Raw genomic sequence first — 13,935 nt, forward strand, 5'->3', positions numbered from 1 at the left:
ACGTGGAGGGTAGAGGAAGGCGAAGGAGATCTGTTTGTCCGCTTTGTAGTTGGAGCAGGATTGGCTGAAGCCCGGAGGGATACGGATGTCAGGTCTGACACAGTTAGTCAGATGCTCTGGTAGAGGGGTTACTTCTACCTGGAAAACACAATCACAACATTAGACCACTGTAGACTGTAGTCACTGACAATACGCTAGATCAGGTCTCTCTAACCCTGTTCCTGAAGAGAAAGCCTCCTGTAGGTTTTAACTACAACCCTGTTCCTAGAGAGATCACCTCCTGCTCTCCAGGAACAGGGTTGGAGTTAAAACCTACAGGAGGGTCCTCTTCAGGAACAGGGTTGGAGTGAAAACCTACAGGAGGGTGTATATATCCAGGAACAGGGTTGAAGAGCCCTGCTCTAGAGACTATAAATTAGACAACTGTTCAAATGAGTAGACAACAACTGTTCAAATGAGTAGACAACAACTGTTCAAATGAGTAGTCAACGACTGTTCAAATGAGTAGTCAACAACTGTTCAAATGAGTAGTCAACGACTGTTCAAATGAGTAGTCAACGACTGTTCAAATGAGTAGTCAACGACTGTTCAAATGAGTAGACAACAACTGTTCAAATGAGTAGACAACAACTGTTCAAATGAGTAGACAACAACTGTTCAAATGAGTAGACAACAACTGTTCAAATGAGTAGACAGTCGACTGTTCAAATGAGTAGTCAACACTGTTCAAATGAGTAGACCGACTGTTCAAATGAGTAGTCAACGACTGTTCAAATGAGTAGTCAACAACTGTTCAAATGAGTAGACAACAACTGTTCAAATGAGTAGACAACGACTGTTCAAATGAGTAGTCAACATGTTCAAATGAGTAGACAGTCCACTGTTCAAATGAGTAGTCAACGACTAGTATTCAAATGAGCCAGTCCATGTTCAAATGAGTAGTCAACATACTGTTCAAATGAGTATGTACCAGTCCATGTTCAAATGAGTAGTCAACAACTGTTAAATGAGAGGTATGACTGTTCAAATGAGTAGTCAACACTGTTCAAATGAGTAGTCAACAACTGTTCAAATGAGTATTGTCAACCATGTTCAAATGAGTAGTCAACGACTGTTCAAATGAGTAGTCATGTGCCAGTCCTGTTGAAATGAGTAGTCAACATATAGTATTGACGAGGTATGTGCCAGTCCATGTTGAAATGAGTAGTCAACATATAGTATTGACGAGGTATGTGCCAGTCCATGTTGAAATGAGTAGTCAACATATAGTATTGACGAGGTATGTGCCAGTCCATGTTGAAATGAGTAGTCAACATATAGTATTGACGAGGTATGTACCAGTCCATGTTGAAATGAGTAGTCAACATATAGTATTGACGAGGTATGTACCAGTCCATGTTGAAATTAGTAGTCAACATATAGTATTGACGAGGTATGTACCAGTCCATGTTGAAATGAGTAGTCAACATATAGTATTGACGAGGTATGTACCAGTCCATAGGTTTATCTTGAGAGGATTATTGAATGAGCTGTTTTCCCTTGTCAAACATCCATTATAATCACAGTAAATAGCATATAGCTGATATCAAAATAAACCAGGTAGGAAACTCGTAGGCTGTGTCCTGTTTGACATACCTGTTTGGAGACTGTGTAGGACGTCCACAGGGACATAGACAGTGATTCACTGTACCCACTGATATAGTCACTGTGGTGTAGAATGCTGTGTCCTGTTTGACATACCTGTTTGGAGACTGTGTAGGACGTCCACAGGGACATAGACAGTGATTCACTGTACCCACTGATATAGTCACTGTGGTGTAGAATGCTGTGTCCTGTTTGACATACCTGTTTGGAGACTGTGTAGGAAGTCCACAGGGACATAGACAGTGATTCACTGTACCCACTGATATAGTCACTGTGGTGTAGAATGCTGTGTCCTGTTTGACATACCTGTTTGGAGACTGTGTAGGACGTCCACAGGGACATAGACAGTGATTCACTGTACCCACTGATATAGTCACTGTGGTGTAGAATGCTGTGTCCTGTTTGACATACCTGTTTGGAGACTGTGTAGGACGTCCACAGGGACATAGAGAGTGAGTCACTGTACCCACTGATATAGTCACTGTGGTGTAGAATGCTGTGTCCTGTTTGACATACCTGTTTGGAGACTGTGTAGGACGTCCACAGGGACATAGACAGTGATTCACTGTACCCACTGATATAGTCACTGTGGTGTAGAATGCTGTGTCCTGTTTGACATACCTGTTTGGACTGTGTAGGACGTCCACAGGGGCATAGACAGTGATTCACTGTACCCACTGATATAGTCACTGTGGTGTAGAATGCTGTATTTAGTACGGAACAGAACTGCAGGCCGACCATGAGGGAGGTTCTTGCTGTCTGGAAGAGAAGACCATCATCCTAAAAGCTGGTAACAAGACTCTGGAGAGGATATTCAATAGTGATATGAGAAATAGGACATAATACAACCCTTTACTGACATGTCTATGTAATAACATGTTAATAACAACATTGTTGGCCGCTGTAATTAGTGTTATTACACAGGTATTAGCATTACTACTACTCAGGCATAAGACCAACGATGTGGACCAGAGAGAGAGAGACGTACCATCGACAGCTTGCCTCAGTCTCTGATTAAGCTCTTCCACTTTGTTCTGTAAGAGACAGAGCCACAGTGACTCCAGGTTATAGCCTCTTACAACGGGGACTTTCAAAGATCTCTGCCCTCTATTTTTTGAACGCAACTGCAAAAAGATTGAAGGTGAAAATCTCTTGCAAAGACATCTATCATCTCTGCAGAAGCAAGAGGTCTAGACATCTATCATCTCTGCAGAAGCAAGAGGTCTAGACATCTATCATCTCTGCAGAAGCAAGAGGTCTAGACATCTATCATCTCTGCAGAAGCAAGAGGTCTAGACATCTATCATCTCTGCAGAAGTAAGAGGTCTTCACAGACAGAAACAAGAAGAAGAGGGAGTCATACAAAACAAAGCATGAGAACGTGTAACAGCAGCGATGGATTACAGAGACAACAGTCAGTGGCAGACACAGAAACCAGTTTAGACACGTAAAATACACAACATGTAGTAATGCCCAGTGCTACAGATATCAGTCAGGTCATAGGTCAAACACACACGCTATACAGATCAATGTAACAACATGTAGTAATGCCCAGTGCTACAGATATCAGTCAGGTCATAGGTCAAACACACACGCTATACAGATCAATGTAACAACATGTAGTAATGCCCAGTGCTACAGATATCAGTCAGGTCATAGGTCAAACACACACGCTATACAGATCAATGTAACAACATGTAGTAATGCCCAGTGCTACAGATATCAGTCAGGTCATAGGTCAAACACACACGCTATACAGATCAATGTAACAACATGTAGTAATGCCCAGTGCTACAGATATCAGTCAGGTCATAGGTCAAACACACACGCTATACAGATCAATGTAACAACATGTAGTAATGCCCAGTGCTACAGATATCAGTCAGGTCGTAGGTCAAACACACACGCTATACAGATCAATGTAACAACATGTAGTAATGCCCAGTGCTACAGATATCAGTCAGGTCATAGGTCAAACACACACGCTATACAGATCAATATAATAACATGTAGTAATGCCCAGTGCTACAGATATCAGTCAGGTCATAGGTCAAACACACACGCTATACAGATCAATGTAACAACATGTAGTAATGCCCAGTGCTACAGATATCAGTCAGGTCATAGGTCAAACACACACGCTATACAGATATAATAATATAATATCAATATAATAACATGTAGTCTATTTCTTGAGATGCAGAAATCATTTCCGATTTACTTTATTGAAGCAAATATCAAGTTGATATAAAAACCTAAAGCTTCAATATCAGTCTGTCTACGGCTGTGAAAGCCATAAAAATACAATCTCATTCTAGTTCTGTGGTGGGAGCCATAGAGATACACACAGTTTCTATCTCTACAGTTTCTACAGTATCTATCTCTACAGTTTCTACAGTATCTATCTCTACAGTTTCTAGTGATACAGTATCTATCTCTACAGTTTCTATCAGTATCTATCTCTATAGTGATACAGTATCTATCTCTACAGTATCTATCTCTATAGTGATACAGTATCTACCTCTACAGTCTATCTCTATAATGCTACAGTATCTATCTCTACAGTATATATCTCTATAATGATACAGTATCTATCTCTACAGTGACACTGTATCTATCTCTATAGTGGTACAGTATCTATATCTATAGTGGTACAGTATCTATATCTATAGTGATACAGTATCTATCTCTATAGTGATACAGTATCTATCTCTACAGTGCTACAGTATCTATCTCTATAGTGATACAGTATCTATCTCTACAGTATCTATTTCTATAGTGCTACAGTATCTATATCTACAGTGATACAGTATCTATCTCTATAGTGCTACAGTATCTATCTCTACAGTATATATCTCTATAGTGATACAGTATCTATCTCTACCGTGATACAGTATCTATCTCTACAGTATATATCTCTATAGTGATACAGTATCTATCTCTACAGTATATATCTCTATAGTGATACAGTATCTATCTCTACCGTGATACAGTATCTATCTCTACAGTGATACAGTATCTATCTCTATAGTGATACAGTATCTATCTCTACAGTGATACAGTATCTATCTCTACAGTGATACAGTATCTATCTCTATAGTGATACAGTATCTATCTCTACATTATCTATCTCTATAGTGATACAGTATCTACCTCTACAGTCTATCTCTATAATGCTACAGTATCTATCTCTACAGTATATATCTCTATAGTGATACAGTATCTATCTCTACAGTGACACAGTATCTATCTCTATAGTGGTACAGTATCTATATCTATAGTGATACAGTATCTATCTCTATAGTGATACAGTATCTACCTCTACAGTCTATCTCTATAATGCTACAGTATCTATCTCTACAGTGCTACAGTATATATCTCTATAGTGATACAGTATCTATCTCTACAGTGATACAGTATCTATCTCTACAGTGATACAGTATCTATCTCTACAGTGCTATAGTATCTATCTCTATAGTGATACAGTATCTATCTCTACAGTATCTATTTCTATAGTGCTACAGTATCTATCTCTACAGTGATACAGTATCTATCTCTATAGTGATACAATGTCTATCTCTATAGTATCTATCTCTATAGTGCTACAGTATCTATCTCTATCTCTATAAGAGCTATGCTGTTCTGTAGCTGACCTTGTCATCACAGCTGCAGCCTAAGTCATCGGTCAGAGTAATGATGGGACCTGAGATGGTGGGTTTAGACACCTCCTCTGGCACGGTGGGCTTGTGGACCGGGCTCTTCAACAGGTGGTTCAGACTGCCATGTGTCCCGTTGTTAGGGGCAGGGTTCAGGCCAAGCAGGTCTATCCCATGAAAATGGACAATAAGGTATTCTAGTGTTACGATTACAGTAAAAGATCAAGTCAATGCAACACAACTTCACTGTCCATAACGTATGAGTATGGGCTGATGAGTGCTACTGTATGCCTCCCTCAAGTTAAAAACAATAATGAAGATGCCTTACCACACATGACATTGTAAAGTTCAATGTTTTCAAAAACTGGCACTTTGGTCTTGAATTTAAACATAGGTCCATATCCAAAGAAAATAGTCTAAAGAACAGGAACAGGATAAAGGTAATGATTAATCATTTATGGCAACGAGAACACTTAAATCAAGATGAGGATAAAACTAACATACCTGCATGCTGTTTATCTTGTTGTCATAACCGTGATCTCCTGCAAAACCACATTTCCCAGGGTGCCTCTTTCCTCCTTCTGGAGACTTCCTGTAACAGACAGCATGATATAAAACTTTTTTTTTTTTTTTTTGTTCCAACATCAGACAATTCATGGTTTTAATAATATTAACTATCTACAATTCCTCACCGGGACGAAGACTTTATGCAGCCTAAATAAACATTCAAGGACATTGTGTCTGATTTTCATAACATTTGATTTGATTCAAAGCAGACCACACAGATACAGCCCTACATACACAGTAACACACTGACATCCTTATAGACCCAAGTGTAAAGGATTCCGTTTCTCCAAGGCCGACCCGACACCACCACATTTCCCTGTAAAGCCATGTAAAAGGAAAACAGGCACGTTTTTATATGAAGTTTGCATTAAACACTACAGTCAGTGGTGTCTGTGTAGGGAACAACCCACAAGCACGTAGAACCTGAAAAATCACCAACGGCAGGGAAAACGGACTAACAAATATTTCATTTAATTTGGGTAATTAATTTAAGAGACAGTTTTACTCTGCTAGCTGCAAAGCTGCTGGAGGGGTAAGAATTTCTCACTCAGAAAGCATTAAGTTCACAACTCATGGTGCCAGTGATTCAAACTAGTCTATATCTTAGCAGGCAGGAGGAGGGATCTCAAAGATCTCTTTCATGGAGCTCTGTGGCATGCCAACTCAAACAGGGTGTTTGTCCCCATGGAGCTCTGTGGCATGCCAACTCAAACAGGGTGACGTCCCCATGGTGCATATTCTGAACCAGCCCTCTCCTCTCTGTCCTTCAAACATTGATTTGTTTTCAGTTGTCGCCCGCGACAGACAGGCATTACCTCATGTGTTTACACAGTGACTGACAACTTTCCACTGGGTCTGACCAACACTGGGACTGATGATGGCCAACATACAGAGTCTGTCCAGGTTCATGTTAACAGACACTGCCTGCTCCAGGAACAGGGTACAATAGGACACACCCCCAATAGGACACCACCACCAATAGGACACCACCACCAATAGGACACCACCACCAATAGGACACCACCACCAATAGGACACAGCCCCAATAGGACACCGCCACCAATAGGACACCACCACCAATAGGACACCACCACCAATAGGACACCACCACCAATAGGACACCACCCCCAACAGGACACCACCCCCAATAGGACACACCCCAAATAGGACACCCCCCAATAAGACACCCCCACCAATAGGAAACACCCCCAATAGAACACACCCCCAATAGGACACCCTGCCAATAGGACACACCCCCAATAGGACACCCCGCCAATAAGACACCCCCACCAATAGGACCCACCCCCAATAGGACACCACCACCAATAGGACACACCCCCAATAGGGCACCCTGCCAATAGAACATACCCCCAATAAGACACCCCCACCAATATGACCCACCCCCAATAGGACACACCTCCAATAGGACACCACCACCAATAGGACACCACCCGTAGGACACACCCCCAATAGGACACCCCGCCAATAAGACGGACCCACCCCCAATAGGACACACCCCCAATTGTACACCACCCCCAATAGGACACCACCACCAATAGGACACCACATGTATCAAATAAAATAAAATGTAGAGCACCACCATGTAGGACACCCCCCCAATAGGACACACTGTAGACAAAAATCTGTGGTCTATGTCACCACCAATGAGAGACAGACCCCCAAGAGGACACCAGAAGAGGACACCAGAATAGACAGACAGAGAGGACACACCCCCAAGAGAGGCAGACCAATAGGACACCACCAGAGAGACAGAGGCAGAGAGGACACCAGACAGAGGACAGAGAGACAGACACCACCAGAGAGGACAAAGAGACACCAGACCAATAGACACCACCCCCAGAGACAGACAGAGAGGCACCACCACCAAGAGAGGCAGAGAGGACAGAGAGATAGGAGAGGCAGAGATCAAATAAAAGAAAGAGAGCACCACAGAGGAGACAGATAGGACACAGAGAGAAAAGAGAGGCAGAGAGGCAGAGAGAGACAGAGAGACAGAGAGAGAGAGAGGCAGAGAGACAGAGAGGCAGAGAGAGAGAGACAGAGACAGAGAGACAGAGACAGAGAGAGGCAGAGAGACAGAGAGAGAGATAGAGGCAGAGAGAGACAGAGAGGCAGAGAGAGAGAGACAGACAGAGAGATAGAGGCAGAGAGAGAGAGACAGAGAGACAGAGAGGGTATAACCTTGCGATATGCCACTTCCTCTCCACTAACAGGTGGATGTCCTCTATTCTCCTGTTGTTGGCGTAGTGAAGGCGCTTGGGGAGATGTTGCTTCAGATAGGGCTTGAAGTGCTGCTCTGTCTTTTTACACTGAGGGGGCAGAACAACACGATTCCAGGTGCTCTGTAGTACAACTTTATCACCACTATTTCATAAACTATAATTCTGGATTTTTCACCTCAACCTCTGACACCACAACACGGGTATGAATATTGGTCAGAACAATGAGAAGACAATGTGTATGGAAATACAACATGTATAATACTCACTGTAAGATTTGCAATAACAGATTTGGCATCATCTGAAAAAAGACAAACAGTGTTCTGATTGACTGTCGACTGTTAGGAAATGTGCCTCGTTCTACCGTACTACCGAGGACGCAGTCCATAACTGGATCAGTAGGGACACATCAACGTAGTCTGGGGACGAGGAGGCGTGCTCTTCTGAGCAGAAAGATACATGCTAAAGTAATGTTATTGTTTTGGTCTCGACTGACCTGGCCATGTGACCCAGTCAAGGATCAGGGTCACTGAGATACAGTACTCTGTCTTTCTCTACACACTTTCCAGTAACTGGAGGAATGGGTCTGCCTGTCTAAATGCAGCCTATGAGGACCACAATGGGTCTGCCTGTCTAAACGCAGCCTGAGGACCACAATGGGTCTGCCTGATGAGGACCACAATGGGTCTGCCTGTCTAAACGCAGCCTATGAGGACCACAATGGGTCCGCCTGTCTAAACGCAGCCTATGAGGACCACAATGTGTCTGCCTGTCTAAACGCAGCCTATGAGGACCACAATGTGTCTGCCTGTCTAAAAGCAGCCTATGAGGACCACAATGGGTCTGCCTAAACGCAGCCTATGAGGACCACAAAAACGCAGCCTATGAGGACCACAATGTGTCTGCCTGTCTAAACGCAGCCTATGAGGACCACAATGTGTCTGCCTGTCTAAACGCAGCCTATGAGGACCACAATGTGTCTGCCTGTCTAAACGCAGCCTATGAGGCAATGGGTCTGCCTGTCTAACGCAGCCTATGAGGACCACAATGTGTCTGCCTGTCTAAACGCAGCCTATGAGGACCACAATGGGTCTGCCTGTCTAAAAGCAGCCTATGAGGACCAAATGTGTCTGCCTGTCTAAACGCAGCCTATGAGGACCACAATGGGTCTGCCTGTCTGAGGCCTGTCTGCCTGTCTTAAATGCAGCCTATGAGGACCACAATTGGTCTGCCTGTCTTAACGCAGCCTATGAGGACCACAATGGGTCTAACTGTCTAATGCAGCCTATGAGGACCACAATGTGTCTGCCTGTCTAAACACAGCCTATGAGGACCACAATGTGTCTGCCTGTGTAAACACAGCCTATGAGGACCACAATGGGTCTGCCTGTGTAAACACTGAGGACCACAATGGGTCTGCCTGTCTAAACAAAGCCTATGAGGACCACAATGGGTCTGCCTGTCTAAACGAAGCCTATGAGGACCACATTAGAAATAGGTCTCTGATTTTGTAGTTGGGGATTTGTAGTTGGTTAATCCTCAATGATTTTATTAGGGCATGTTCTTCAATACAGTATTGTGTTTTTAAATGGTCAATCAATCAATACATCAATACACCAATCAGACAAACAAACCAAACGCTCACATTTGGGGTTGTTGGGGTACCTGGAGCGGATCCTGCCCAGGGAGCCGGGGATCAGGATGATGTCATCAACAGTGGACGGCATGTATGAGCTGAGGAACTCTGTCCTGTCACAGTGAGCCTCCTCCATACCTGAGGAACACATGTTCAGAACAGCCTTTAGATCACTGCAGAAGGAGGAAGAAGAAGAAGAAGGTGACTTGATTGTCCATAGTCAGAGAGAAATGGACATCGTCTAGAGCACGTGTCAAACTCATTCCATGGAGGGCCGAGTGTCTGAGGGTTTTCGCTCCTGCCTTGAACTTGATTGATGAATTGAGGTCACGAATTAGTAAAGAACTCCCCTCACCTGGTTGTCTAGGGCTTAAATGAAAGGAGAAAACTAAAACCCACAGACACTAGGACCTCCATGGAATGAGTTTGACAGCCCTGGTCTAGAGGTCTGTGGAGGACCGATTTATTCATCCCGCCCACACCCACTGGCTTTCTGTTAGACTCCCATCCGCTAACGCAAGAACTGGTCCCGAACCCAACCGCAATACTGCTTATTTTAGATGTATGTGACGACTCAGCTCACTTGCCAGCCATGGTTGCAAAAATAACCTAAGAAATAAGTTAAATTACCAGAGATTCTCACGTGGACCATTATATTAGGCTATCGGTATTACTGGGACATATCAGCCAATAGGCTAGGCGTACTTTGAAGAGACCTGAGTTGGAGAGACTTTCACTTTCTCTAGAGCTACGTTTTCTTACCTCCCTTTTATGAGTGGGACGATTTTCAGACGGAGACTAATATGAGTGATCAATGTTTATTTATATATAGGCAATGTAGTGAACTATAGCCTAATCATATTTAGGAAGTACATTTTCTTGGAAAGATAACTGATATGTGATCCCCCCCCCCCCCAGCGTGTGTATTGACTAGGTAGAGTTGGTGTGTATTGACCAGGGTTGGTATGTATTGATCAGGGTTGGTATGTATTGACCAGGGTTGGTTGTATGTATTGACCTAGGGTTGGTATGTAATGACTATGGTTGGTATGTATTGACCATGGTTGTTATGTATTGACCAGGGTTGGTATGTATTGACCAGGGTTGGTATGTATTGACCAGGGTTGGTATGTACTGACCATGGTTGGTATGTATTGACCAGGGTTGGTATGTATTGACCAGGGTTGGTATGTATTGACCAGGGTTGGTATGTATTGACCAGGGTTGGTATGTATTGACCAGGGTTGGTATGTATTGACCAGGGTTGGGTTGGTATGTATTGACCAGGGTTAGGGTTGGTATGTATTGACCAGGGATGGTATGTATTGACCAGGGTTAGGGTTGGTATGTATTGACCAGGGTTAGGGTTGGGTTGGTATGTATTGACCAGGGTTAGGGTTGGGTATTGACCAGGGTTGGTATGTATTGACCAGGGTTAGGGTTGGTATGTATTGACCAGGGTTAGGGTTGGTATGTATTGACCAGGGTTAGGGTTGGTATGTATTGACCAGGGTTAGGGTTGGTATGTATTGACCAGGGTTGGTATGTATTGACCAGGGTTGGTATGTATTGACCAGGGTTGGTATGTATTGACCAGGGTTAGGGTTGGTATGTATTGACCAGGGTTGGTATGTATTGACCAGGGTTGGTATGTATTGACCAGGGTTAGGGTTGGTATGTATTGACCAGGGTTAGGGTTGGTATGTATTGACCAGGGTTGGTATGTATTGACCAGGGTTAGGGTTGGTATGTATTGACCAGGGTTAGGGTCAGGGGTCAAGGCGGTTGTGTAGCAGTACCGTGATCTCCCACCATGATGATGTTGACACATCGGTGGAGTTTCATCTGTTTCAGGCCGTCCATCAGCTGACCAATTATCTTATCAATCTCCTTCAAAGGGTTGTTCAGCTGCAGCACAGAATACACTGATCAATATTCACACAGCAATCACAACGATCAGGGGATATCATAGAAGTATTGATCCCCATACAGATCATCAAAATACCTCATCATTATTAGACATTGAACATAACACAATCAGCAGCAGTAAAATAACAACGTGGAGGCTATATACAGGGTGTTATGGTACAGAGTCAATGTGGATGCTATATACAGGGTGTTACGTTACTGAGTCAATGTGGAGGCTATATACAGGGTGTTATGGTACAGAGTCAATGTGGATGCTATATACAGGGTATTACGGTACAGAGTCAATGTGGAGGCTATATACAGGGTGTTACGGTACTGAGTCAATGTGGAGGCTATATACAGGGTGTTACGGTACAGAGTCAATGTGGAGGCTATATACAGGGTGTTACGGTACAGAGTCAATGTGGAGGCTATATACAGGGTGTTACGGTACTGAGTCAATGTGGAGGCTATATACAGGGTGTTACGGTACTGAGTCAATGTGGAGGCTATATACAGGGTGTTATGGTACAGAGTCAATGTGGAGGCTATATACAGGGTGTTATGGTACAGAGTCAATGTGGAGGCTATATACAGGGTGTTATGGTACAGAGTCAATGTGGAGGCTATATACAGGGTGTTATGGTACAGAGTCAATGTGGAGGCTATATACAGGGTGTTACGGTACTGAGTCAATGTGGAGGCTATATACAGGGTGTTACGGTACTGAGTCAATGTGGAGGCTATATACAGGGTGTTATGGTACAGAGTCAATGTGGAGGCTATATACAGGGTGTTATGGTACAGAGTCAATGTGGAGGCTATATACAGGGTGTTACGGTACTGAGTCAATGTGGAGGCTATATACAGGGTGTTACGGTACTGAGTCAATGTGGAGGCTATATACAGGGTGTTACGGTACTGAGTCAATGTGGAGGCTATATACAGGGTGTTACGGTACAGAGTCAATGTGGAGGCTATATACAGGGTGTTACGTTACAGAGTCAATGTGGAGGCTATATACAGGGTGTTACGGTACAGAGTCAATGTGGAGGCTATATACAGTGTGTTACGGTACAGAGTCCATTTGGAGGCTATATACAGGGTATTACGGTACAGAGTCAACGTGGAGGCTATATACAGGGTATTACGGTACAGAGTCAATGTGGAGGCTATATACAGGGTATTACGGTACAGAGTCAACGTGGAGGCTATATACAGGGTATTATGGTACAGAGTCAACGTGGAGGCTATATACAGGGTGTTACGGTACAGAGTCAATGTGGAGGCTATATACAGGGTATTACGGTACAGAGTCAAAGTGGAGGCTATATACAGGGTATTATGGTACAGAGTCAATGTGCGGTGCCCACTGCTACTGTTTAATTATTTGTTACTTTTATTTCTCTATTTTTTACTTATTAACACTTATTTTTCTTAAAACTTCTTAATTAAGCATTGTTGGTTAAAGCCTTGTAAGTAAACATTTCACTGTAAGGTATGTTGTATTCGGCGCATGTGACAAATACAATTTGACTTGAAGTACAAAATCTCTAGAAAATGGTTAATCAATTCCACACTGTACAAGTCATGCATGTACATGCCTGGGTTTGTTTGGGGCCTTGCTATGGCTGGACAGTTGAAACAGAAAGCCAGTGTTTATGCTACAGTGATGTAGATTGTTCTGTATGTAACTAGCTCCATCTGGCATGAGTGCTGCTGTCGTGAGTGCTGCTTAACACATACTCAGGTCCCGGTAGTCTGAACCACAACCGTCTCTCCCCCTCAGACTCTGCCCTAGCCCCAGCCCCAGCCCCAGCCCCAGCCCCAGCCCCAGCCCCAGCCCCAGCCCCCAGCCCCCAGCCTCCAGCCTCCAGCCTCCAGCTCACCTCAGTGCTCATGGGCCCCAGCTTGTGGCCAAACGTGTCCGGCTGCTCGGAGTGCATGGCGTAAACATACGGCCTGAAACAACACAGGTGGAAGGGAATCTTAGGTTGGCCATGTGTATCCTCTACCACCCCCAGGTCTCAAATACAGGGTTAGGATATGGGAGCAAAGTTACTTACTCAAAGTCAGATGGAGATTGCTGCTAAACATAGAGAGGCCATCTTGGATGCATGTAGAGGATGGGGTTTCACTGCTGGTATATCATTGCAGATAGTAACAGCCTAAAGAAGAGGATAAAAGAAGCTGACTTTACCTCTCTCCGTCTGGCAGATGAAGCCATTGTAGCATGGTCAGGACTCTCCTCTCCAACGGGATGGACCTGGAAAGACACATCAGA

At 43.7% G+C, this 13,935-nt stretch overlaps 1 protein-coding gene across 1 annotated transcript in view; it reads right to left on the reverse strand.

Annotated features, from left to right (window-relative positions):
• Window positions 1-13,935, reverse strand: part of LOC112243821 (ectonucleotide pyrophosphatase/phosphodiesterase family member 2) — a 46,483-nt gene that overhangs the window by 13,471 nt on the left and 19,077 nt on the right. Inside the window, exons 10-21 of the mRNA XM_042313730.1 lie at window positions 13,852-13,917; window positions 13,541-13,613; window positions 11,543-11,651; window positions 9,753-9,881; window positions 8,377-8,408; window positions 8,070-8,197; window positions 5,805-5,892; window positions 5,629-5,716; window positions 5,298-5,467; window positions 2,633-2,678; window positions 2,266-2,403; window positions 3-134 (exon numbers count right to left, since the gene is read on the reverse strand). Coding sequence (XP_042169664.1) covers window positions 3-134; window positions 2,266-2,403; window positions 2,633-2,678; window positions 5,298-5,467; window positions 5,629-5,716; window positions 5,805-5,892; window positions 8,070-8,197; window positions 8,377-8,408; window positions 9,753-9,881; window positions 11,543-11,651; window positions 13,541-13,613; window positions 13,852-13,917 — 1,199 coding nt within the window. The remainder of the gene's footprint in view (window positions 1-2; window positions 135-2,265; window positions 2,404-2,632; window positions 2,679-5,297; window positions 5,468-5,628; window positions 5,717-5,804; window positions 5,893-8,069; window positions 8,198-8,376; window positions 8,409-9,752; window positions 9,882-11,542; window positions 11,652-13,540; window positions 13,614-13,851; window positions 13,918-13,935) is intronic.

This window comes from Oncorhynchus tshawytscha, unplaced genomic scaffold (assembly GCF_018296145.1).
Source record: "Oncorhynchus tshawytscha isolate Ot180627B unplaced genomic scaffold, Otsh_v2.0 Un_contig_11336_pilon_pilon, whole genome shotgun sequence".
Classification (NCBI taxonomy): domain Eukaryota; kingdom Metazoa; phylum Chordata; class Actinopteri; order Salmoniformes; family Salmonidae; genus Oncorhynchus; species Oncorhynchus tshawytscha.